General features: G+C 39.1%; 2 protein-coding genes across 8 annotated transcripts; one reads left to right on the top strand and one right to left on the bottom strand.

Annotated features, from left to right (window-relative positions):
* Positions 1 to 300: 300 nt before the first annotated feature.
* Positions 301 to 12,146, bottom strand: casp2 (caspase 2, apoptosis-related cysteine peptidase). Of its 5 annotated transcripts, none has more exons than XM_077599348.1 (13): positions 11,966 to 12,146; positions 11,496 to 11,649; positions 11,362 to 11,388; positions 9,279 to 9,428; positions 9,134 to 9,196; positions 8,472 to 8,541; positions 8,005 to 8,096; positions 6,560 to 6,742; positions 6,344 to 6,472; positions 6,176 to 6,266; positions 4,865 to 5,065; positions 3,349 to 3,458; positions 301 to 1,581 (listed from the first exon to the last, which is right to left on the bottom strand). In XM_077599348.1, the coding sequence occupies exons 2-13, from the start codon at positions 11,643 to 11,645 to the stop codon at positions 1,447 to 1,449; spliced, it is 1,401 nt and encodes a 466-aa protein (XP_077455474.1). In that variant the 5' UTR covers positions 11,646 to 11,649; positions 11,966 to 12,146; the 3' UTR covers positions 301 to 1,446. The 5 variants fall into 5 exon arrangements, with proteins under 5 accessions (XP_077455474.1, XP_077455476.1, XP_077455475.1 ...); XM_077599350.1 differs by having other exon boundaries at positions 4,877 to 5,065; XM_077599349.1 differs by having other exon boundaries at positions 11,362 to 11,385.
* A 239-nt stretch (positions 12,147 to 12,385) lies between these two features.
* Positions 12,386 to 21,808, top strand: rap1gapl (RAP1 GTPase activating protein-like). 3 transcript variants are annotated; one of them, XM_077598575.1, is made up of 19 exons: positions 12,386 to 12,451; positions 13,204 to 13,565; positions 13,658 to 13,684; positions 13,783 to 13,909; positions 14,660 to 14,707; positions 14,782 to 14,979; positions 15,390 to 15,487; positions 16,143 to 16,221; positions 17,296 to 17,349; positions 17,609 to 17,692; positions 17,945 to 18,045; positions 18,122 to 18,251; positions 19,392 to 19,559; positions 19,873 to 19,944; positions 20,087 to 20,173; positions 21,076 to 21,231; positions 21,292 to 21,375; positions 21,495 to 21,514; positions 21,590 to 21,808. In XM_077598575.1, the coding sequence occupies exons 2-19, from the start codon at positions 13,495 to 13,497 to the stop codon at positions 21,633 to 21,635; spliced, it is 1,650 nt and encodes a 549-aa protein (XP_077454701.1). In that variant the 5' UTR covers positions 12,386 to 12,451; positions 13,204 to 13,494; the 3' UTR covers positions 21,636 to 21,808. The 3 variants fall into 3 exon arrangements, with proteins under 3 accessions (XP_077454701.1, XP_077454700.1, XP_077454702.1); XM_077598574.1 differs by having other exon boundaries at positions 12,394 to 12,451; positions 13,207 to 13,565; XM_077598576.1 differs by lacking the exon at positions 13,658 to 13,684 and having other exon boundaries at positions 12,394 to 12,451; positions 13,207 to 13,565; positions 13,736 to 13,909.
* Positions 21,809 to 22,194: the final 386 nt, after the last annotated feature.

Here is a 22,194-nt window from a genome sequence, read left to right as displayed (position 1 = left end):
GTAAAATCTAAAAATATATATTAAAAAAGCTAAAATAAACATTGTTTTAGATCTATAAAAAAAACTGAATATTCAGGGCTTTTAATCCATTTATTAAAAAAAATCTAAATATTATATCTAAAATGGTCCGGCACACGTGAAATCAAGTTGACGTTAAAGTGGCCCGCAAACCAACCCGAGTTTGACACCCTTGTTTTAATGCAAAAACCAATGATTATTTTGTTAACTCCTGCACAAAAATGTTCTTCCTAACCAGGAACAGTCAAATGTATCGCTACAATGAAGAATTAATATCACACATCCTGAAAACAATATTTTATTTTATTATGAGGAAGATCTGTAAGTCATAAGTGAAGACAAAAATAAATCCAAAGACAGAAAACTTTGGCATCCAATCCCCTCCACATCCTCTGGTTGTGCAGTCACCTCTTCCTCATTTGAATGAAATACTCACGAGAGCTGAAAAGATGAATGCCCCTCATTAAAAGCCCCGCAAAACACTGTAACCAAAACACACGGTGCTTCTTTGCATCTTTTCAGAGAATCATCAATACACAAACCAGCATTGAGAAATACTGTATGCTAGACTCTCGGAGCGTTGAAGTGGTCCAATAAACAACTAAAATTGCCCTACTACAATTTGCACATTTTTTTTTCCAACTTTCAGTAATGCCAGAGTTGAACATTTGTGCCTACGCCACCACATACATTGAAATAACAGAAAAAAACAAACAGTAAAGGGTTGAGTTGACATGTCACTAAATCTGCAGCACCCCCCACCCCAGAGAAGCATGTGATTGGGTGTCAGCGTTTGCGTAAAGATCAAAGTTCACACTGTAGGCCCGAAGAATAGCACCGCACACTCCCCTGACATTTACATTTAAAAACGAAATATTTACAAACACACAGAAACATCATCTTGCAATTCAAGGCATGTCAGAGGGATTAAACTGACAAAAAGTGACATGATCATAAAACATTTTGGAATGCGGAAGTGCTTCCTATTTTGAAGGGGGGCAAAAGAAAAAATGCTACACTAACCTGACTGCTCAATGCTGCCCCCTGTCTGTTATTCGACTGCAACATTGACAGCCTGACAGTGAGAAGCATCATTAAAACAAACGCGGGTGTTATTTCACAATGAAGTTTGTACAAAATGAAGCAAAAATAGATCTGTGTAGAAAAACATTTTACAATTATTACTCATGCGAGGGATTAACGCGCTTTGAATTGGCACACCGAGATGTCGTACATGTCGATTAGCATAAGCTCCCCTTTGACGTGCGTGTAGTTTCGATGAGGCAGTATTAATGTGAATGAAAAAATGTATAATGACAATAAAGGCATTCAATTCCATGTCATCTTGAGAATGCTGGAGTGTGTGGCAGTAATACGCTTGGAAGGAAGTGGTAGGAATGGTTAAGTTTGCCCAAAAGTGCAAGTGCATTATGAGTTTGGCTGGTATTTGGGGAAAAGGTAGAGATCTTTGCACAGCGAGCTGGTGAACTCGGACATCTCCTTGCAGCGATGGTAGCGTGAGCCGGGGGCGTGACCCTCGCGCTCTTTGATCCGTCCGTTGATCTGTGGGGAGAAAAATGGGAGATCGGTGGGTAGGGGGCCAATAATAGTTTGGATGGTTGACCAAACCTTTTTTTCCTAAGATGGCGCCGTTCACGCGGTAGCCAGTGGCAGTAGCTGTTAGGGTTATTATTTGATTACATTATTATATATTTGCTTGCAATGAAGAACGCTTTGCTGATTATTATTAGTATATATTTTCTGGCAATGAAGAAGAATGTTTTTGAGGACCATCGACCTCTCACACGGTCGTTCACACTGAAGATCTGGAGGACTCTCAATTGTTTTGACTTCGACTTCGCACCAGGTGGTGATACCGCTTCCTCGGATCCGGAGGACTTTCAATTGTTTTGAGAAACATCGACTTCTGAAAGTGTGGTTCACATCAAGCTCCCTTGGGAAGATCGACTTCTTCATGTCTGGCTCACACGAGCTCCCTCGAGAATATCCGGCAGACCTTCAATTGTTTTGAGAACTGAGATGTATGTTGTAAATCTTGTGTAATAAATAAAGCAAGAGAGGCGTCGATTCGGCAGAATGATCTAGGACAAGGACGAGTCAGGATTGATTCTCTCTTGCAAGACAGCGGTTATGAGTCAGATGTCTGTTTTATTTGTCCATGCATTTGGGAATGCCTAATGGTGAACCTATCACTCTTATGTTTTCCGTGTTTTACAGCCCTTCTCTTTTTTTTAATTACATTTTAATATTTCTTAATACATTCCTTTGTACTTTATACTTTTTACTTTAATGTTTTTACAACTTTCCTTGTTCTGTTAGCCTGGCTTCTTTCTGCTACTTCTTTTTTTTTTTTGGAACCATTCAGCCATGCCTACACTGTCTTACACTAGCTGTTACAATATGAGGCAGAAGGAGCAACACCTAAATGCCGCTAGAAATTCGGAGCTGGACAAAAGTGCCGTGAGAAGAGGCATCGCTTCAGACCAACCATTCCATCATGGGATAAGATGGAAGAGCTGTCGACGCTTACCAGGCCGGAAACGGAGTCGAGGGGTTCTACTCTGCTACTGTTGTCTTCAGCTCCAGACTACTGAGGAACTGTGCGGATAAGCTTGGAAGAGTGACTCTGCATATTCTCTACCTCGCTCCCAGTCTGCAGAAGTTCCCCATCTTGTGGAAGACTTCCTGTGTGTGGTTCCAGTTTTATCCAACTTTACACAGTCTTTTTGAGTCTGTATCCGTTTTTGCTACGGAAACCAAGATGGCGCTGTTCAAGTGGCAGCCAGTGGCGGTAGCTCCGTCCACTCTTGTTCGTTTTGTGTTTTTGCTGCTTTTCTGTCTTAATGATTTGATTTGGTGATTCTTAATGATCCCATTTAATTTGCTTTGCTTTGTACTTTGTGCTTTTGCTTTGTTGTTCTGCGGCCTTTGCGACTGTACTGTCTAACTTATAACTATGCCTTTTCCTGTATCTGCATTCTCACCCTCTTGCTACTGTCACAATGAAATTTCCCGAATACGGGATGAATAAAGTTATCCAATCCAATCTAATCACTGGTTATTTCGTGACAAGACAGCTGATTGGCTCATAGTGTATTCGTTTCCATGTTTATTTGTGGTCAAGATAACTCAAGAATGAATAAAGGGCTTGTTTTGCAACTTGCGGGATGTCTGTAATATGAAACGGACTGGACATTTATTTCCGACAATGCAAAATAAATAAACAATGCAGTTAAAAAAAAGCGGGGGGGGGGGGGGGGGGGTGATTAGGGGGAGGGGGTTACCCATTTGTAATCCATGAAAACTCACCTGCACTAGGATGTCTGCTACGTGCGTGTCTTTGGCATTACAACGGAACGCAGTATCGAGTTCCTGGATGAACCAGGATCCGCGCTTGGTGTTGCGCATGGCCGCCGTGCCTTTAGGAGCAATGCAAACAAAGTCAGTCAAAACGCAAGAACGCAATTAGACGATACACAAGGACACGACAACATCCCCGACGAGTTTTCGAATAAACACACAGTGTGACTATGGCACTTGTTTCTCTGTATTTTTGTCTTGTTTTTTTCTGGTCAATTAAACGATCCAATTGTAAATAGAGAGAGGAATACCAAATATTGTGAATCCCAGCGGACAGAGAATAAATAACAGGTCTGGCGCTGTAAGATGTTTACGGGGGAGGTGTCAACACTCGAGAAAGGAACAAGCACAGAGGAACTCCTGAGGGCCGATAGTGCATACCAGGACGCTGGTTTGTATTTACAAGGGTACAGATTTAATAGATTGTGACATTTTTTCTCTTTGGAATTTGATAAACAAGTACAACAACACGGCTAGGAACTTAATAATGCAATTTGCATCAAAAACTAGGCATTTGTCGTATTGGTCTGAATATAAGACGATGTTAGTAGAATTAGATTTAAGGCTTTACCATGAAGTGCACACATAAATAATCAATAAAGAAATGAGTAGTCAATGTAATAAGTAGTCAAATGAGATAAGTAGTCAACATTAATAAGTGGTCACATAAATAAGTAGTCAGGTACAAAAATGGGTGTTTTAGGTGCAGAACTTGAGTTGATGCAATTATTGCAATTTTGTTGTTCAATCACAGTAGATTGGTTAATTGACATTTCAAAAACCAGAAGCCATTTATTCACAAATGATTGCATTTTAGTTTACATCTTCAGAGATTAAGAAGGTTTTGCATGATTTGAATGAGGCAAAATAACATGCTTTTTCTATCGAATACATTGTTATAATCATTTGTTTCAGATGTACTGTCATTATTTTGTGTATACAATTGAATTGGGTGTTCGCCAAATGCTGTTTTCTGTTTATACAGACCTTAGATCGTCAACAGTCAAAGTCAAACAATTTCCGGTTCTCGTAAGCTAAAAATAAGAACAATAATGTAACAAATTGGGTTGCACAAAAGAGGGCGGGACAGCGAGATAGCTGTTTTGGTTTCATTTTTAATACTTGTCTTCCATGCTTTTGGTTGCAAATAAACCATTGAAAAGTCGAACTCCCCATCCACATTTCAGCAATAATAATTCAGCACCATATTTTTATACTAAACGGTTTTATGTCAATTTCTATTTTAACACTGAAGTCTGATTTCGATGGAAATTAGGGTTTCAGGAATAGAACGCGGTCGAAACTTGAGGACTGAGGCTGCATTATACTTTTAACGAGTGAGTAAGTAATGAAAGAAAAGTGACACACTCCATGGTGTTGCCATATGCTAGAAAGAAGACCTCAGGACTAAATGTAGTTCTCTAAAATTGTGAAAGACAATGAAAAAAAAAAGGGAGAAACTTACAAATTGTCTGACCTTTGAGAGAGGCGAAGCCACAGATCATGTCAGAGCGCTGGGGAAGTTTAATCCTGGTAAGTTCTCGCTGTCCTCCCTGTCGGGGAATGGCGTCGGCGGGACCTTCTTGCCCGGCATCCCGCTGTTCGCAGCTGCGTGAGCTGATCCTACCTGGTCCGTCCACCTGCTCCACTCCGCAATCCATCTCCTCTGTCAGACAATAATTTGGGATGGTTAAGTAAGTAACCCTTAAGATTATTCTCATCTTTCCGACAATTTTTTTTGTTACATTTCTGACTTCAGAGGAAGTGGACGACCGCACCTAGTGGCATTTGGGTGGCACTCCTGTGGTGTTGGATTAGATCGGATAAAAGGGAGCTAGTGGAATAATTGCGGGTGCTCCTGAGGGGTCTGTGGATTTTAATCACTTGGATCCAATAAATCACTTAGTCAAATTAAAAAGGTCCACTAATTGCTCTTTATGGCTTTTGGCAATTTATCTTCCATTTAACAATTTTACTGAGATATTTTGCCTCTTGCAATACAAACAGTAATATTACATCTTCACCTAAAACTGCTCTGGTTGGGGATTGCTAAAGCATGCATGAAAATAAACAAACCCTAATTCAACTGATTTTTATCACCCAAATTATCAACTTGATAACACAAAACAGTATGACTCAAAATTTGAATAAGAATACTTAAAATGTTAAATTGCCATGACTAATAAGAAGCTTTTTTTACAGTGTAAGAAACTACAAGACATTTTTTTTTACCTTTCCCAAACCCTCATACAAACGTGATTCCTGCTAGAGCTAAAAAATAAAATAAAAATAACAGGAATGACTTACGTGTAGTCAAATCCATATCAAACACAAAGGGTAAAAAAACAAGTAAATATGATTAAAACAATACACACTACTTAGGCCTTAAGATATATGATAATAAAACAGAAAAGCTGACAATTCTCTCACCCTCTTGCTACTGTGACAATGACATTTACGGGATTAATAAAGTTATCTAATCTAATTCGCTATGCTTGATCAGGGATCAGCAAAAGTGTGTTTTAAAAACTGATTTACACAAACAAATTTCAAATGTGTATGCATAGCCAGAAGCTCCAATGTTAACCCAAACGTCAGGCTAAATTGGTACGCAATATTAAATGTAGAAAAATCTCATTTAATCAGGCTCTTCTAAGCAAACCGTGTATTTTATTTTGCTTATCAGGATCCTATTTTGTTTCCTTTGAATCAGGTGAAAATTCTGAATGTGGCTCTATGTCTTGCAAAAGTTCTGAATAAATAAATACAAAATTACCTCCCCTGCAGGCTTGAACAAAGAACATTTTGGGTTTGTTCTGCAGCTGTGGGCAGCGCACATTGTCAAAAGCCTCAAACACTGACTCCAGCTAAAAATGGAGAAAAGTGAGGATGGTTAGAGATCATTGTCATGATTCTAATCACCAGGAACAAAATGATCGCACACCTGCAGGAGCTGGCCGTCCGTGCCGTACACGGCGCCGTCCACGCCGTGGGAGAGCAGGCAAACCACGCTGCTGTCCACGTTCCTGTGCTCTGGACGCCGGCGGAAGGCATCGATGCAACTTCTCATTTCCTGGAATGATGCAAGAGAAGAATAACTCTCATTTGGTGCCGTGGTTAAATGAGATGTTTCTGCTGGGTTAGATGGCGGCATCACCACCTCGGTTGTCTTGTTCCTGCAAAACGTCACTACAAAGTCGAGGTCTGTAAAAAGCTTCCCGAGGACCCCTTCATCGACCTCGCCTCCGTTCCTGGTGTCGAGGTCAGAGGCATCATGTGGGTTGAACTTCACATTACTGATGACCAGGGCAAAACCACGTGGGGATGAAGTCATTTTATAGGACTGTAAAGTAAAGAGGGGGAAAAAAAAAATCTGTCTTCATGAAGAATTCTTATTATTCTATGTTGTAAGGCCTCCAAAAAGAAACTATATTTATACTACTTATTACCGTCGATATGACCATTAGGATGTGCTGGTTTAATGATGAATAATTATTGATAATTAGTGTTTCTATTGAGAATTAGCGCCCCCTTGTGCTGACTGAAGAGATTACATTTCTACGATGTTTAGGTGGCCTTGGCCTCATGAGTATATCAATCACAGAATCGGGGAAAAATATTGTAGTTTGTCAAAAACGTTATATACACAGACAGTAATTCCTAAAACTGAAATATTGCTATTAAAAACTGATAGCCATTAAAAAAATATTGCTTTCTAAAAAGGTTTTCCAGATTTTTTGATGAGATATTGCAAGATTACAATTGAAACACATTTTTCAAAAGTACACATGACAGGATGTTACATACCCAGTCACATGATCACTTCTCCACACAAAACCGGTTACTAATCAAATTAATTAATTTTTAGTATAACACGTTAAGAAAATAAAACTTAAATATTAAATGAAGATTCCCTTAAATTTTCATTTCTTGAATTCAAATGGTCTTCCTTCACTGTCTTTCCTTTATTGTAACCATTTTTGCTGCATTCATATATCAGTGGAAATAGCAGTGTAATATATCTATCTTTCATTATCTTTAGTTTGAACCAAAATAGCATTTTAATTACTGAAAAAATCACAATTTTATTGCCTTAAAGTGGAAAAGCATCCATTTTGAGAAGAGTTGACAAATATGCTTCCATGGACGATAAACTGCTCCTTTTTGTCCATGAAGCAACATGTGTCTAATATTTACGGTACTCGGACGATTTGCTGAAAGACGTTTGGCCGACGGACAGTTCGCCGAACGGGCATTTCGCCGAACGGGCGTTTCGCCGAAACGGGATTCGCGCGCTCGCCCCGCCCCCGGATCGTGTGTACATGTTTTTCAACCTCGGCCCGCGTATTGGATTTAGAAATATGTCCAGCTTGGCAGTACATGCCCTTGTTATTCCTAAATGAATGTTATCTGTAACGGGCCGTATAAGGCCCGCAGGCCGAGGTTGAAAAACATGTACACACACGATCCGGGGGCGGGGCGAGCGCGCGAATCCCGTTTTGGCGAAACGTCCTTTCGGCGAACTGTCCGTCGGCCAAACGTCTTTCGGCGAATCGTCCGGGCACGATATTTACCGTAAAATCATCCACTTGTCTTAGTTGTTACCTTCAGGCATTGAGAGAGGTAGAGGTCGTGTGTGCAAGGAATCATGGGCAGGGGGGCTGGGCTGTCTGCATCCAGGCTGTATTCCATAGAGTCTTAAAAAAAATACAAATTCAAACTGTCACACAAAGCAAAAGGTAATCTTTCCCTTTTCTCATCACGCAAGTTAAAAAAAAGAGCATTGGAAAAACAGGTATGTCTAATGCTGTACCCGATGAGCAGATTACGTCAAATGACAAACTCTGCTACAAGTCTGTGCGTGAGTCATTGGCAAGGTGCGGCGGCTGCATTCTCCTCGGTAATTCGATATAAAAACAATCGCCTCACTGAGAAGAATACCCCGTCCATTCAGAGTACATTTCATTACTCATCTCCTGAATCTGGACAATGGATGGACTCCTTTTTAATCATACTGCATATCCACGGCATGAGGAAAACTACTGTCACGAGTAACACAGTTGAGATCTCACCATGCGTCCTTGCTCGTTTGGCAGCGATTTCTTCTTGCGTGGAAAGAGGTAGAGAGGAGTCGTCATACATCTGCAAAATAGATCAAGTAGTTTCATTTCAAAATATTCTCGACATGCACATGCGTTAATACTTTGCCAATGTGTGATGTCATGTCGTTTTGTGCCAGCAGCTAGCATCTTAATCAGGTTAGTGTGCTAGCTAATAAAGACAACAATAGCAAGTAGCTTTTCATTATTTCCTCAAATTAAAAAAAACCCTTTATCATCTTAAAAATATACATTTTTAAATGATTTATTTATTAAATGCTTAAAAAGGAGAAAATACATATTTGATTTTGGTAAACGACATCCAAACGATCCACCTGATTTACTTTAGCAGGCCACACAAAATGACAAGCCATCTGGTGTACATACCAGATGTGTTAAAGCTAAATGATTAAGGAATTGATTTGTGCTTTGCTTTCACCACCATATGCAAAAAATAAAATAAAGGCATTTGTACCGCATTCAGTCAAAAACGACACCTTTGTTTATTTAACCACAAAACTACGGAATACCATCAAAACTGATTCCAATTTTTTTGGCCACACTGCATGTATATCTAACGTTGAGGCTACTTAATCATTCAAAGGCGTATCAATAGCAACGACGAGGTGGCTTACTAGTTTCCTCCTCTCTGATGTTTGCATTATCTGCCGAGCTGCCCGTCCTTCAGACTCCTCAAGCTGAAAATGACGTCCGTAAAAGAGGACAGGATTAATGGCCGAGTGCCTGACAGACCGACCGCCTTATTAAACGCTCGCTCACTTGAGTCTGTTGCGACTGCGCGAGCATCTCGCACAGGTGCCGTTGCTCGGTTTCTCTCAGAGCCGAGCAGAAGCTGCTGAAGGCTCGCGGGCCTCGCTTGGGAAGGAGACGCAGCAGGTGCCAGCTTCGCTTGTGGGATGTTTGCTCGGCCTATCGGAATTAGCCATCAAAAAGGTGACAAGGAGAAAAAAAAGAAATCACGAAAGATGGGATTGCACAAAGTTTGCAAATCAATTGAATGATGCCATACAGTGCTACCGCATCATTTATGATGAAAAAAAAGAAGAAAACTGTGCAATCGTCGTTAGATCGCTTCTTTCGGCCAGTTTCTAATACATAAATCTCTCTCTCTTACTTATACAAGCCTTACACATACAAATGCACTTATATAAACCTTCAATATACTTATATAGGACTTAAACATAAATTATAATACAAAATATAGCACTGAATCAACGTACAAACAAATTCAACTTATGAACAATCGCTCGGAACCAAACTCCATACCTGTCAACCTCTGCCGATAACTGCCCTTATAAATGATTATGATTCCCCTTACAAAGGGGAATCATAATCATTTATAAGGGCAGTTATCGGCAGAGGTTGACAGGTATGTAACTCGTTCGTAAGTAGGGGAGCGTCTGTAGTCAAATTAATTTTATGTGAATTGGGTGACACAGAAGTGACTAGCTGACACATGAAAAACATTTATACAAACTTTATATAAACACCAGTGTTTACAGAAAGTAATCATTTAACATGGGGATGTCTTTTTCAATGCTGGGACTATTTTAGACAATCAAATGCAAGTATACCAGAGTGCCCGCCAATGTTCCCTCTAATTTTTCGTTGGTCTGAGCAGAAAGTCAACCTCCCTGAGCGCACTGAGTACCAGTGTGAGCGACATCATCGGTACTCGGATGATTCGCCTAAAGACGTTTCGCCGACGGACGTTTGACAGACGGGCAGGACGCCGAATGGACGTTCCGCCGAACGTTCATTCGGCCGAACGGAGGTTTCGCCGAAACGGGATTCGCGCGCTCGCCCCGCCCCCGGATCGTGTGTGTACAAGTTTTTCAACCTCGGCCCGCGGGCCATATACGGCCCGTTAGGATTTTTAATCCGGCCCGCCGCCGGTGTTGTCCAAATTATAGTAAAAATCAATGTTAGTCTACCATCAATGGCAGCCCGGGAATAAGCACTCTTGGGCGGGCAGATGTAGCAGAACCGAGCCGTAAAATGACAGCAATCGGGTCAAATCCATCCTAAAACAGCATTTAATGATTAAATACAAATACTGGAGCTCTTTGGACATTAGAACCGAGCCCAGGGAAGTGAATTCCTTGGTAAAATGTCGTGATGATATCGCGATGGAGGCAAAAAAACGTCTATATACGTCCATTCGCCAAACAGCTCAAAATGCTCTCAAATTCGGTCAAATCCAGCCGAAAACAGCGTTTAATGATTAAATACAAATACTGGAGCTCTTTGGACATTAGAACCGAGCCCATCATGAAGAAAGGGGTAAAAAAAAAAAAAAAAAAAAAAAAAAAAAAAAAAAAAAAAAAAAAAAAAAAAAAAAAATCCGTTTTTTTTTTTTTACTGCGCGCCATAGGATTTCTGCTGCGCAGAGAAGACGAGAGTAGTGCGCAATTGCGCACGCGCGCAGCTTAGAGGGAACAGTGGTGCCCGCCCTTCCTTGTGACATCATTAATACCATTATCTCATGGACCTCTGCTTGAACCTATCCTGTAGCTGCATGGGTATAACGGACATAAAAAAACTTTTTTCCCCATAATCATAGGTTTAGGATTTGCATACTTACATTTTTTTGAGCAACCATGTTTCATATGAAGGTCATTTATAGTAAATGTTGCTGGCCCTTTAAGGAACATGAAACTTCAACCAGATTTTTAGAAAGCAAAAAAAAAGTGCTTCTAATGTTAAACAAAACGTGTGGTTTCACCTTGTGAATGGATCTCTAAAGCATTAACCCCACAAGTGTTTTTTTGTTTTGTTTTTAGTGGTACCCAACCAGAATCGTACCAGTGATTATAAAGAGGAAAAGAGGACTTAAACTTACTGCGGACATAGAAGAAGTGTCAAGCTGCTGAATACAATATGAGCAATTAAAATACTGCACCGGCATTTTTTTCTACCAATTTTGCACCGCCCTTTGCATTATTTTTGGTCCTTGCTAATAGAATGAAAACATACCAGGATGCCTTCAGCCATAATGTCCGTGAGAATTTTGTCCTCCTGCAGAAGTTGAACCAGCAACTCATCCACCACCAACTGCTTGAGGAGTGCAGAAGATCGCTCCTGAAGAGCTCGTCTGTCCCTCTCCAGCATGCCACACTCCAACATTATGCTAAAACCAATATATTATGGATTATTTGGAGCAGGAGGTGACAAAGAAATATCAAAATATCCGTTGATAAACCATGCCTTTGACTAGACATGGCATTATAACGAAGAAAAACCAACACACAGCGGGCATTTGATCGGTATTACAAAATACACAGGGAAAACGGAAAATAAACGAGAAACGTGGAAAAAAAATCGAACTAATATATATAGGTAAACAATAACAATAACCAGCGGATGGGTAAGCGACACACGTTGAGATTTAGTGGCTAAGCTAAGCTAGCGAATTTCAGGACTATGACATGCCACGTTTTTCCTACCTTCACGAGGATCTTCAGGTGATGCACCAAAAAAAACACCTCGTACGGTGTTAACGGAAAATCGGCGATGTTTTTTTCAGTATTTTTCTAAACTACAGGCTCCACCGACCGTCGAACTTCCGCGGGTATCACCACTGCAATTCGACCTGCAGGGCGGAGCCAAAAATTGCGGGTTGTTTTCTGAACCAATAAAAGTACGAGATACTGAAATGGTGTGTTTTTCGGCCAATCAAATGTTTGTTTCTTCTTTTGATGTCATGCTCCCTCTTGATATAACGGCGGGATAATGAAGACGAACAGGCCTAGCAAAGGACGATTTAAGTACACACAGTCAAGTTAAAATGGAGGTGTTTCACATGAAATACGTCGCTTATAAGAACGACGTATTTCATGTGAAACACTTCCATACAACTGAGTTGTAGAAGTTAAAGTAAACAATGCATAAACAAAACACTGGTTCCACTAATTGACCTGCAAACCTTTCAGGTATGGCCTTATATACATTTGTTATAAATTGAGAATGACACCAGTTCTATCCTTATAATTGTGGATTAAAGTTGTAGTGGACCTTTTACTAATTTATACTCCATTTTTTTTTCCTCAAATGTATTTTTTGTTTAACATTTTTATGTGTAAAAATGGCAGTTCCAAATTCAAAAACTACAAATTACAATTCCACTGTTTTGTTCCGTTTTGCTGTATATTCTCTATATTTCAGATACAGCATATGATTAATTACCAAATATATAGTGTTAGCAACAAGCAAAAAACGGTTTATTTCTTAAAAAAACTAATATTTCTTCAGAATTGTATAAATCAAAAGCACATTATTAGAGTCAATATCATAAGGAATTAATTCATCCAGTAATGGTTGTTTTCTTCCCGCAAAACAGAAAATAACCAACAAATAGTAAACGTTACTTTGTGAAAGTGTATAACAAGTCTTGTGCGCATATAAGCCGTACCCTGGATTCAGTCATCATTTTTTTTAGTTACAAATACAGCTTATATGTGAGAAAATACGGTATATCCCACGTTATTGCAGGTGTGGCCAATGTTGTCATTTCTTTCCACTGTCTGTCTCACTGCACCTGTGCTCTTAGGCTTCACCCTCCCCTGCTGTCTATCTCCTCACCCTTACTGCGTGCTGTCAATAATTGATGGTCTTTAGTGACTCTCAAAGGGTAACAGGTCCGGCTGAATACGTCTCATGTGTCCTTCCTTTATTTATTCACAAGTAGGTCTTGAAGCTCGGAGAAACCGGCGAGCGTTGAGCCCTTCTTTGGCGCCAATCCAGTTGTAATGTGCCGTGGCGTTGTTGCCTGCACCTGCATGTGACCACGCACGAGGGCTTTATCCTGCATGAGTGACAGCCGAGCCCAAGGAGAGGAAAGGAAGCTTTAAAAGAGTTGGAGGCAGGGGGTCATGGAGGAGGAGTGACAGAATTATTGAGTGAATTAATTCAGGCTTGGCCAGCCCTGATTGACTGTATACCGCAAACTTGCAAGTACAGGACAAACAGTCTCGTCATGGAGGAAGAAAAGGGACAAGACACGGTCTTCCCAAGAAGGAGAAGTTTTACTTTCGGTGGTTATGGATGGTGAGTCAACATAGCCATTTTTTTCATTGTATTTGAGTGACAAATTCATGCTTTCTGTGTGAGCTATTCTAACTTTTTTTTTATTTTTTTAGTGTGGACATGTGTGTGGATGAGGCAGGGTGAGGTTTTATTCCTTCATTTATTGAAGCACTTTTGACCTGACTTTACAGCCAAAAGACTTTCAAGAGCTGAATGTTCAATTCACTTGTTGCTGCAGAGCGGAAACAGTGGAGATTAACACAATGGAAATCTTGGACTCCAGTGTGAATGACACCAAACCAGGCCTGTCTGACACAAACAGCCAGAAGGAGATGGAGCTGTTTGAAATCATTGAAAAATTGCAGGTAACTTGTACGAGGGACAAGGTGTCAATATCTTTTTGGGCGCAGCTCTCGTTTCATTCTGAGCGCCATTATTGTCATATATGTTCTGCGGCCTTTGACTGTACTGTCTAACTTATAACTATGCCCTTTCTTGCTACTGTCACAATGAAATTTTCCGAATACGGGATGAATAAAGTTATCCAATCCAATTATGTCTGCCGACCAGGGCTGCCACAATTTTTCAACTTATCCAAAACTAATGGATAATTATTTTAAAAGTCGATGAGTTTAGATGAGTCAAATCTTAATTTTTTAGGGCGCTCATATAACTCATTGGCGGCGCTAGATGTTCAGTTATATTCAAATGTTATTTAGGTGTAATAGTATTTGTCTGTGAAACAATCAAAATGATGATTCATTTATGAAATATAATCTCTAATATGGTTAAAATGTATTTAACCTCGTGTTGTGTATGTTTTTTTTCATGAGGCACGATGGCAAAGTCGGTCATTTTATTTAGATTATTCATTCATTTTCCGTAGTGCGTGTTTAGATTATTCTTTTGATTAAAAATGAGGCCGTCATCTTTAATAAAGGACTGCAGATTTTTTTTTAAACACCATTTTGGTGGGAAACAAGAAGTCGATCTTCATGATTGACTTTGGCGGGCCACACTAAATGATATGGAAAGGGGGGGATCTGCCCCCGTGCCTCAGGTTTGTCACCATTTTGTTCAAGGCTGTTTTTGTCATCAGTGGTCTTCTGCTACAGGGCAGCAGACTTGATGAGCAACGATGTGAATTCCCACTGCCTCTCAAGGTCAGTTTCAAAATCTTTCTGTTGCTTTGCTTCCATTGTCAAGAAATACAGGACCTCATCACCGTCTATTTTAGTCTCGGTTTTTGACTGCAGGTGGAGAGCTGCCCATCATCCTCCCTTCAAAGATAGGGCGCTACTGGATAGACCCTCCTTTGGAGAAGATTGCCGATTTCAGCCCCACTTCGTCCCTTCATAGCTTCGAAGCAGACAGCAACCAAATCATGGAAAGGGACGCTGAAGCCAAAATCTACCATGACTTTTTTCGCTCACGGGTCAGTTGGTTTTCTATTCCAAAACAATCACTCAAAGTAACTGTTTATTCATTTTTTTATGCTGTATTCACATTTCCAATAGAAAAAAAACAAAAAAAGAGTAGTTTACTTAAAAAAGAGAGTACAGTAAATATTTTTATTTTTTTGTATATTTCATTCAATGCCAAAGACGTGTTTATTTTTTAATTTACGGAGAACACCAAATAACAATGTAGAAGGCAGTTGTACTGTGAATTCCTAGTTTGTAAACGTGAATTTATTTGCAGTTTTAAGCAACCATTCACTTTTCCAAAGCCTAAGATAATATATTGTATATAGAAAATGGATGATGGTAGTAATTTATTTTCCTTTATTTTTATTAAAAGGAAATAATCTGAGGCTTTTGTTGTTGTTTTTTTTTTTTTTTTTAGTATCACCATTCATTCACAGCAGTGGATCCGACATTAGGCCCATTGGTGCTATCTGTATGTTTGGAGGAAGAAGAAAATAGGATGCGAGTCATACTAAGGTGAAGTAATCATATTTTACATCTGAGACAAATTTTAATCCACCAAATAGTCCCCGCAGGGATCTGAGTATTGATTTCACAGAGAGCAATTCGTGATTCCCGTGGCTTGAAAGTTGTCTTTCCGTCGGCAAATAAAATAAAAAATATCTCATTATGATGTAAAACTTCTGTTATAAAATGATTTGCAACATTAAAAGACTTAAAAACATGATCCCGATTAATTAACATCAATATCATCCACTTTACTTGAAAATTGTAAACATAACATGCAACAGAAAAAATATAACTCAAAGTGTGCAACATTGCATGAAACAAAAAAATTAAAACGAAGTATTAACTATCCACCTGTTTTATAAACATTTCTGTTGACTGCTGGAAAAAAAATGCAATCATAAAATCAAGGAATGAAATGTAAAGTTATTTTCTGAGCGAAACGTGTGCTATTTATTTGCAACATCTTGCCGCCACGATAGAAACTACAAGTAAAATGTAATCTGCACATCGCCCTGTATTCCGCAGATTTGTTTGATTTCTGCTGATGCGTCAAAATCTGCGGGGAATTCCTTAATCACACAACTGCAGACTCCAGGGAGGACTTACCAAGAGAAGCACTAAATGTGTTATTTTTCCAGACTTTTTGTTTCTTGTCTCACAGAATGAAAGAGTGCACCCGACATGGAGTTTTCTCTCTGACGCTTTTTCCCGGCATCCCCTCTGCTGTAGAACTAGCAAAGGTAATAGTAGAAACCAGCGGCGGTCCGTGCATTTTCTAGCGACGCCTTCAGCGAATCAATCCAACCCTCAAAAACTATTTTATGGCTATAAAACCTCTACTGCAGCTACAGCTGCGACACATAAAAAAATCATCAATAATAACCTCATACAATTGAAATATTATTTAGGAATATAGCCATATTTTACTCACCAAAAATCCTTTTTAACTGTACACAATATCCATCCTCCTTTCTTTCTTCCTTCTTTTCTCTCGCCATCGAAGCTAATGGTGAAAGTCGAGCCTTTCCTGTCGTATTTCTGGCATACGCTTTTATTCGATTTAGTGCTGAAAATGTTCGTTCCCGGTTGTGACAGATTTGCTTGCTTTGGAGTTGTCCGACCTTTCTTAATGATGTCCAGCTTTTTTTTCTTGAAAAGTCCGGCTTGAAAATGGCTTTAAATCAACACAACAATATATTTGCTTGTGCAGCTCGCTCCAGATACAGTTTGGTAGCTCTGGCTAATCCACTCTATCACTAGCCAATCATAGTTGGTGAAAGCGATGACGTATCCCTACGCCTGCGAGAAGGCAATGACGTATCCCTACGCCCGCGACAAAGCATTGTGGTGTTGACAACTCGAAATCTGATTGGTTAAAGCAACACTCTTATCGACGCTTGTTTAATGCAGCAGAGCCTGCAGAACTGATTGTGAAGGCCTAGAGGCAGATTTCTGACCCTGGCAACAAATAATGGCTGAAATGTGATTGGTTAAATGCTTCAATATGAAAACACACATCTGGAAGCAGTGCAACAAGGGGGAAAAGCAATGAAAGGAAGTTAACAGACAATTTGGAATTATTTAATAAGTATTGATGGACAAAATATAATATATGATTCAGATATTTCTTAGGCCAGCAGAGAAGGCCTTGAAGGCCCTGACGGCCCGTCACTGGTAGAAACACTGTTAAAAAGCAAAAATACCTAACAAAAAAAATTAAAAATGTTATCCAGTCCTCAGTGTTCAGATAGATTGAGCTCACGCAAAATCTAGCTTTGGGCAAGTGAAAAATAATAACCTTATTTTTTTTCTAGATGCTGTGTGATGGAGTGGCTGTGTCAAAATTTGAAGCGGTCACCTACCTCAAGGTAATTCATAATGACATAAGTAACAAGTCCGTAACTTACACTTATTTAGGTCTTTTGCCGACTAAACGTAGCTTATGGAGAAGCACCATCAATTTCGTCACACGCAGTTTCTGCGTGTGATGACAAGTAGGCTTTTTTGTGTTGTGGTAATGACGACATGGCCTATGTCCGATTATTATTATTATTATTATTATTATTATTATTATATTATTAATAGCTTAATTTTCATTCAACTTTTTGCTCTCTTTCATTTTTTGAGGCTCCAGGACTAATAAGTGCATTTGATGAACACAGAATGTCTTCCAATTTCAAGTTTGGAGTTTTGTACCAAAAGGACAATCAGGTAGGGACAAAAATGTCATTTTTCTCAATGGATTTTTTTTCAAACCTAAGAATAGGAAGTTGTGGAAACTGTTGTTTGACATGTATATGCGTACCCTCATTTTTTGGACTACCTGTAGGGCGCTTTGGAAAATGAAACGCTTTTAGCATGTCCATCCCAGACTTAGTGATGTTATTTTCTTCTTTATTGTGCGACTAATGCTCAGGTGCTACTTATAGTCTGTACTGCAAAGATTCTGAAATCTTTTCCCAGCTTACTGAGGAGGACATGCTAAGTAACGATGAGGAAAGTGCTGAGTTTACAGAGTTTCTTTCTATTTTGGGAGACACGGTTCAACTCCATGGCTTCACCGGGTAAGCTAACATCCTTTCTTTGATTGGTTAAAGGTGACTTGCAGAGCAACATCTCATCTGAGTTCCCCTTTTTTAGATTCCGAGGAGGTCTTGACGTGTGTCACGGCCAGACAGGAAGTGAGGCTGTCTTCACTTCCTTTCACGGCAGAGAAGTCATGTTCCACGTAGCGACTAAACTGCCGTTCACAGAGGGTGATCCCCAGCAGGTTGGCCATTCGCCACCTTATTGTTACTAAAAAATTGTTTCACAGTAATCCCTCGAATATCGCGGATAATGTAGACCAAATGTGTCAGACTCGGGTTGGTTCGTGGGCCGCGTTAACGTCAACTCGATTTCATGTGGGCTGGACCATTTTAGATATAATATTTAGATTTTTTTTTAATGAATGGATTAAAAGAACTGGATTAAAAGCCCTGAATATTCATTTTTTATAGATCTAAGAACAATGTTTATTTTAGCTTTTTTTATATATTTTTAGATTTTACAAAATGATTTTTGAACTAAAAACACAGAAAAAATGGATTAAAAAATTACAATTATTGATTTAAAAGGGGGAAAATCAGGAAATTTAATATACATCTATACTCTTCATTTTAATTTGATCCTAAAACAGAAAGTCGGCACTCCTGATTTACTTTCCCGGGCCACACAAAATGATGCGGCGGGCCAGATTTGGCCCCCGGGCCGCCACTTTGACACATGTGATGTAGACCAAACATGGCCCCGATAATTGAAAAACATTCTACATGTTTTCGGGCCTATAGAAAAATACAAGTACAGTCATACCTCTACTTATGAAATTAATTGGTTCCAGAACTTTTTTTGTAACTTGAATATATCGTAAGTAGAGCAGTACTTTATATTTAAATTCCGTAATTCGTTCCACGGTCCTCAAAAAACTACCAACTCAATACTTTAAAAATGACCAGTGTCCTAATTTTTTATGAATGATGCGAGAAACATACAAAAAAATTAAACAACATTACAAGAAAATTATGTATTAATGAAATTAAATGAATAACACGCATGCAAAAACTCATTCTATTCATGCAGTAGTACAGTACGGTAAGGAAGAAGCTAACGTTAGCACACGAACACATTATTGTCTTGCAATATCCGCCAACCGCACGGCATTTTGTTACCAGGACAAATTCAAAATGAAATAACGGATATAAGAAATGCATTTACATTCAGAGGGATTTCTTAACCTGAAAATTTCGTACCTAGAGGCATTCGTAAATAGAGGTATGACTGACTGGATATAAATTTCTTTCAAATGGTGAGAAATACTTTAGTAGTATGTCATTTTATTCATACTGAAAAATGTTCCCTCCTTCTTCCATAGCTGCAAAGAAAGAGACACATTGGCAATGACATTGTGGCACTGGTTTACCAGGAGGGTTCGACGCCGTTCCTAGCCGATGTCATTAAGTCAAATTTCTTGCACTGCTTCATTGTGGTCCGGAAGGTTCAAAGTGGGAAGACTGACGGGACCGGACAAACTGCATTTCAGGTGGGTGTAAAACATTGCTACATATAGCCGGGCACAATTCGTTTATTGCACATGCACATAAGTAGCTATACACAAGATTTTTTTGTCAAAATCGTATATTTAATTGAGCTATCCGATATTTGATCGGGGACATCCCTAGTTTTAATTCATATTTATTTATTTAATTTATTGTTCTGGTACTTGTGATGCTTTTTCTTTAAGTGGTACTAGGTGTAAAAAGCGTCAGAACCACTGATGCATTTGATTTTATTAGATTGTGCCAAATATTGTAAACAGTAAATGTAGTATTTATCATACTTCCTCCTTTTCACAGATATCCGTAACAGCTAGAGAGGATGTTCCTCCATTTAGTCCCATCCTTCCAGATCCTCCAGTCTTTACAGATGTAAGAACAAATTCAAACAGTTTTCTTATATACCTATTTGTTCGATGTATTTTGAAAGTCAAACCTACTTTCGTGTAAAGTAAAAAACTCCCTGTGGTGATCAACTGTTAAAAAGTTACGCTCATCTTTCCTTTGTCTTAAGCGCTCCCTACTGAGAGAATTTCTCCTGACCAAACTCATCAATGCAGAGATTTCCAGCTATAAAGCTGACCAGTTCAGCAGACTGGAGGTGTTTTTTTTTGGATTATGTATATCAGTGGCGGTCCGTGCATTTTCTCGTAGCGCCTTCAACGAATCAATCCAACCCTCAAAAACTATTTTATGGCTATAAAACCTCTACTGCAGCTACAGCTGCGACACATAAAAAATAATCAATAAATCAATGCACAAAAATGGGGTAAAATCCACTTCCTAGCAGCATTTAATGATTAAATACAAATACTGGAGCTTTTCAGACATTAAAACCAGGCCAGGGAGGTGATTTTCCTGGGAAAAGACAGCAATGAACGTCAATGGCATACGGGTAAACATTGCCCGAAAATGGGGTAAAATCCAGCCAAAAACAGCATTTATTGATTAAATACAAATACTGGAGCTTTTTAGACATCAGAACCGGGCCCGGAGTATCATTTCCCCGGTAAAAAGACAGCGTTGAACGTCAATACGTCCATACGTGAAATGACAAAAAATGCACTAAAATGAGGTAAAATCCACTTCCTAGCAGCATTTATTGATTGAATACAAATACTGGAGTTTTTGAGACATTACAACCAGGCCAGGGGGGTGATTTCCCCGGTAAAAGACAGCGATGGACGTCAATGGCGAAACGGCAAAAATTGCACTAAAATGGGGTAAAATCCACTTCCTAGCAGCATTTAGTGATTAAATACAAACACTGGAGCTCTTCAGATATCAGAACCGGGTCCACAATTGAAATATTATTTAGGAATATAGCCATATTTTACTCACCAAAAATCCTTTTTAACTGTACACAATATTCATCCAGCAGAGAAGGCCTTGAAGGCCCTGACACGGCCCGCCACTGATGTATATGCTTATCACACCTTTCATTGAAATGAATTTCCATTTGAGTACCTCACATTTTGTCTTCTTCCATACTTGAACATAAAGCTGCGCACTCGTTCATCACTTCTGGAGAGTCTGCTGGCAGAACTCTCTGCTCGTTCGCAATGCATGCTGGGAGGTTCATCCTCTTCCTCTATCCCCAGCGCTGAGAGCGTCAGGGCGGCGTCCGAAAGCAGCGGGGGGTTCATTGAGAACTTTAAGGTCAGCTTATTTATTTTTTTTTCATTTGATTCCACGCGTAGACAAAGTTTGTCCTTGTAGAGAGCCATGAGAGTGCGTAGTCACTCCTTCGAGACCCTCGGAGTGCCCAGGAAGATCAGTGGGATTTCAACGCAGAAACCAAAGGTGATGTGATGCCAAATGTGAAAATAGTTGTAGATCTTTCACTGAAAAAAACGAAATAAAAACAAAGAATGCCATCTTGAAGTCACCCTTTTAAGATGTTTTTATTACCTCTTTTACAGCCAGACAAGGATTCAGAGAGGTGAGAACTTTAACAATAAGTTTTTTTTTTATTAATTTGGTGTACAATAATATCACTGAATGTTTATTATTATAGTGACAACTTGCCACCAGATCCAGCAAGTCCTCAAGAGGAGACATAGAAGAAATCCACGTGTTATAGCCTTTTGGTTGACTTCATTAATTGTGTGGATAACTTTTGTAAATAGTCAAGCGTTGCTGCTGATGTGATTATTATACTGCAAAGTGGTGTGAGTTAAGATATTTGAAGTCATTATTTAAATGATGTGTATGGAAAATAAAAGGCTTGAAAAAGGTTTAAAGAAAGGTTTTTGGGAGAAGTACTTTTACTGAAAGAATTCAGGGAGTATAAGCAACAGAAATTGCATTACTTGATAAATCTTCACATTAAATTTTAGCAGCATTTTGACCATCTCATAAGATGAGATGTCATAATTAGGTTTTTTATTTAAAAAAAACGCCACAGTACAAGACATTTTAATATTTTGTTGCTCATGTTAGAAGACTTGATAAAATATTTCATATGATACAATATCAAACGATAAATACATATAATATATATTTTATGTTTGTTGATGGACTGGTAATCTATATAAAATGTTGTTGAATGAATAACTATTAATCGGAATCATCACATCAAATTGATGATCAAATCAAATATGGAAGAAAGTAATTTGATAA

Source organism: Stigmatopora argus, chromosome 4 (assembly GCF_051989625.1).
Source record: "Stigmatopora argus isolate UIUO_Sarg chromosome 4, RoL_Sarg_1.0, whole genome shotgun sequence".
Taxonomy (NCBI): Eukaryota; Metazoa; Chordata; class Actinopteri; order Syngnathiformes; family Syngnathidae; genus Stigmatopora; species Stigmatopora argus.
The sequence above is the reverse complement of the archived record's forward strand: the minus strand, read 5'-3'. Positions and strand labels throughout refer to the sequence as shown.

Coding starts and splice junctions, on each gene's coding strand:
- casp2 (XM_077599348.1), bottom strand. CDS start 11,645: ATGTTGGAGTGTGGCATGCTGGAGAGGGACAGACGAGCTCTTCAGGAG. Junction 8,542..9,133: donor CATCAGAGAGGAGGAAACTA/GTAAGCCACCTC, acceptor TCTATTTTGCAG/ATGTATGACGACTCCTCTCT. Junction 5,066..6,175: donor TGTTCAAGCCTGCAGGGGAG/GTAATTTTGTAT, acceptor ATTGTCTGACAG/AGGAGATGGATTGCGGAGTG.
- rap1gapl (XM_077598575.1), top strand. CDS start 13,495: ATGGAGGAAGAAAAGGGACAAGACACGGTCTTCCCAAGAAGGAGAAGT. Junction 13,910..14,659: donor AAATCATTGAAAAATTGCAG/GTAACTTGTACG, acceptor CTTCTGCTACAG/GGCAGCAGACTTGATGAGCA. Junction 21,515..21,589: donor CCAGACAAGGATTCAGAGAG/GTGAGAACTTTA, acceptor TTATTATTATAG/TGACAACTTGCCACCAGATC.